The 2,110-nt window shown below is 36.7% G+C and overlaps 1 protein-coding gene across 1 annotated transcript; it reads right to left on the bottom strand.

Annotated features, from left to right (window-relative positions):
- Positions 1-1,006: 1,006 nt before the first annotated feature.
- Positions 1,007-1,594, bottom strand: LOC149527237 (NAC transcription factor 29-like). Its single transcript, XM_089783291.1, has 2 exons — positions 1,304-1,594; positions 1,007-1,219 (listed from the first exon to the last, which is right to left on the bottom strand). The coding sequence occupies exons 1-2, from the start codon at positions 1,592-1,594 to the stop codon at positions 1,007-1,009; spliced, it is 504 nt and encodes a 167-aa protein (XP_089639417.1).
- Between the last annotated feature and the right edge of the window lie 516 nt (positions 1,595-2,110).

The raw sequence follows: 2,110 nt of genomic DNA, 5'->3' as shown, positions 1-2,110 counted from the left end.
TGTATTGATGATTGAGATTGGGGGTCTCTCTTTACAAGGACATGCATCATGACCCCTGTATCATGGATTGTCTCACCTCCTTGGGGCATCAAGGGTCCTCTCCTTCTCTTCTTTATCCACTTTCTACTTTCTGTCTATTTAACCTTTACAACCCTTTCTACTAGATTTATTTTTGGCCCCCCATCACACAGGAATAAGGATTCTGAAAAAAACAGTATGTTTACGTAATCTTTTACTCTTTTAATAGCATCCCATAATCCAAAACATGATGCCATTTGCTCCCTCACAATATATTCATGGATTTCTAAGTTGGATGCACTAGTTTCTCCACAGAGAGCATCATGTACCCAATCCATGGTTGATGGTTGTGCTCTGCAAGTTAGATAGGGCATTGAAGAAATGTCCCAACTAATTAGGAGCTCAAGAAGGCTGTCAAAATCAAGTGTACCTCAAAACAAGTTTAAATGGAACTTCATGGAATGCTCCAACTATAAAATTTGTGGTTAGCCATGGGCCGTATTAAATCAACATAAACATTGTTCGGTTGCCTAGAAAGTTGTTTTTCTCTCCAAATGGGCTCCCTTTATTTTTGGTCCATGTCTCATTACTTGCAAATCACGTTGTTATCATCATAATCAAATTAAATTAAGGATCTTAACAATTTCTACATCTATTGCTCCTCCAAATCGACTTTAAGCCCAATACACGCAACAGTCTTTGCTCTTCCTACCTAAGACGTCCTTCTAGAGGGACTCTTTCCCCTTCACCACCAAATTTGCCATAATTTAAATTAGTTCCATTTCAACTTTCAATCAACCATTTCTAGGTTTGGTGCGGCAATAAACCTTGTAGTGTGCAATAAATTTTAATTACTGAGATGTCTTTTTCGACGAAACAATTATTAAAATACTGCTTCCATTCAAAGAAGTAATCAGATACAAATTGAACATGTATATCTTCTATCATAACCACGAGTCAATTAGTCCTCGTTGATCAACTTTGGCCATCACTTGCAAAAACATCTGAGGTCAAATTCCTCCAAATCATCGAAGCAATCATTATTTTTTTGATAAGGAAAATTGTTTTCAGCTGTGAGTGAAAAATAATCATCAAACATGGAATCGTGATCCTTTACTTCTGGATTGAAAGTTTCAGTCTCGTCCTCCTCATTATTCTTTTCTTTCTTCTTGAATATCCTACACAAAACCCAACCATCAACCTGTAACAAAAAACATTAGAATGAAAAACCAACTAGCAAAAACATAAAAAAGGAAAACTCTACTTGGGCATCCTTGAATATTACCTTCAACCAATTCCCTTCACTCTCCTTGTTTGGAGATGAAATGGTATCATGAATTCTATATTCGTGCATTTTCCAGTCCGTTTTTCTTACTTGTCCATTCTCCTTTTCATAGAAATTAAGCCACTTTTTGTATCCAATTGCGTCCTCAGAGTCTGAAGGAATGGGTTTTTCAACTCCACTTTGCTTCCAAAATCCTTTCGGCGTAGCACGATTGGGCTTACATCCTTTGGAATGCTTGCGATCTCCACGAGTGAAAAAATACCACTCTGTTTCTGTAAGTGGCTTGTACATCCCTAACAAAAACAATCTCTAGTCAGTCTTAGTCTTTCATTTACTAGTTAAAAATTCTCATCACTTCCCTTAACTTCAACAATCTTTTATAGTCTTACACTTCTTTCATTGACTATATAGAAGTGTAAGAGGTTGTAGTGCATATATAGTGCTACTAACCAGTGAGCTCAAGGGGATGGTGCTGGTAGAGATTAACTTCTTGAATGATATTTGGGGAAATGGGTTGATTCAAAACCTTATTCTTCAAGTAGTGTTGAAGCAACTCTTCGTCGCTAGGGAAGAATCGAACACCAGGAGGAAAAGAATTGAGGTATTCTTCGTTCTGAGTAGCATCATCTAATTGCATCTCGGCCAGCATGTTATGTTGATAATTTTGCTCCATTTCTTCTAAGCTGATAAAGAATAAGAGAGACTTTTGTTTTCATTACATCCATGCATACAACCATTATTCGATTAGCAAAGAACTAGATGAATGTGGCAACAAGCCATATACATATATGCCAAAAAAAATTCAAA

The sequence above is a fragment of the Theobroma umbraticum genome, unplaced genomic scaffold, assembly GCF_002168275.2.
Source record: "Theobroma umbraticum cultivar Fairchild unplaced genomic scaffold, ASM216827v3 scaffold_147.0, whole genome shotgun sequence".
In the NCBI taxonomy this organism is placed as follows: Eukaryota; Viridiplantae; Streptophyta; class Magnoliopsida; order Malvales; family Malvaceae; genus Theobroma; species Theobroma umbraticum.
This window is presented reverse-complemented; position numbering and strand designations above follow the sequence as displayed.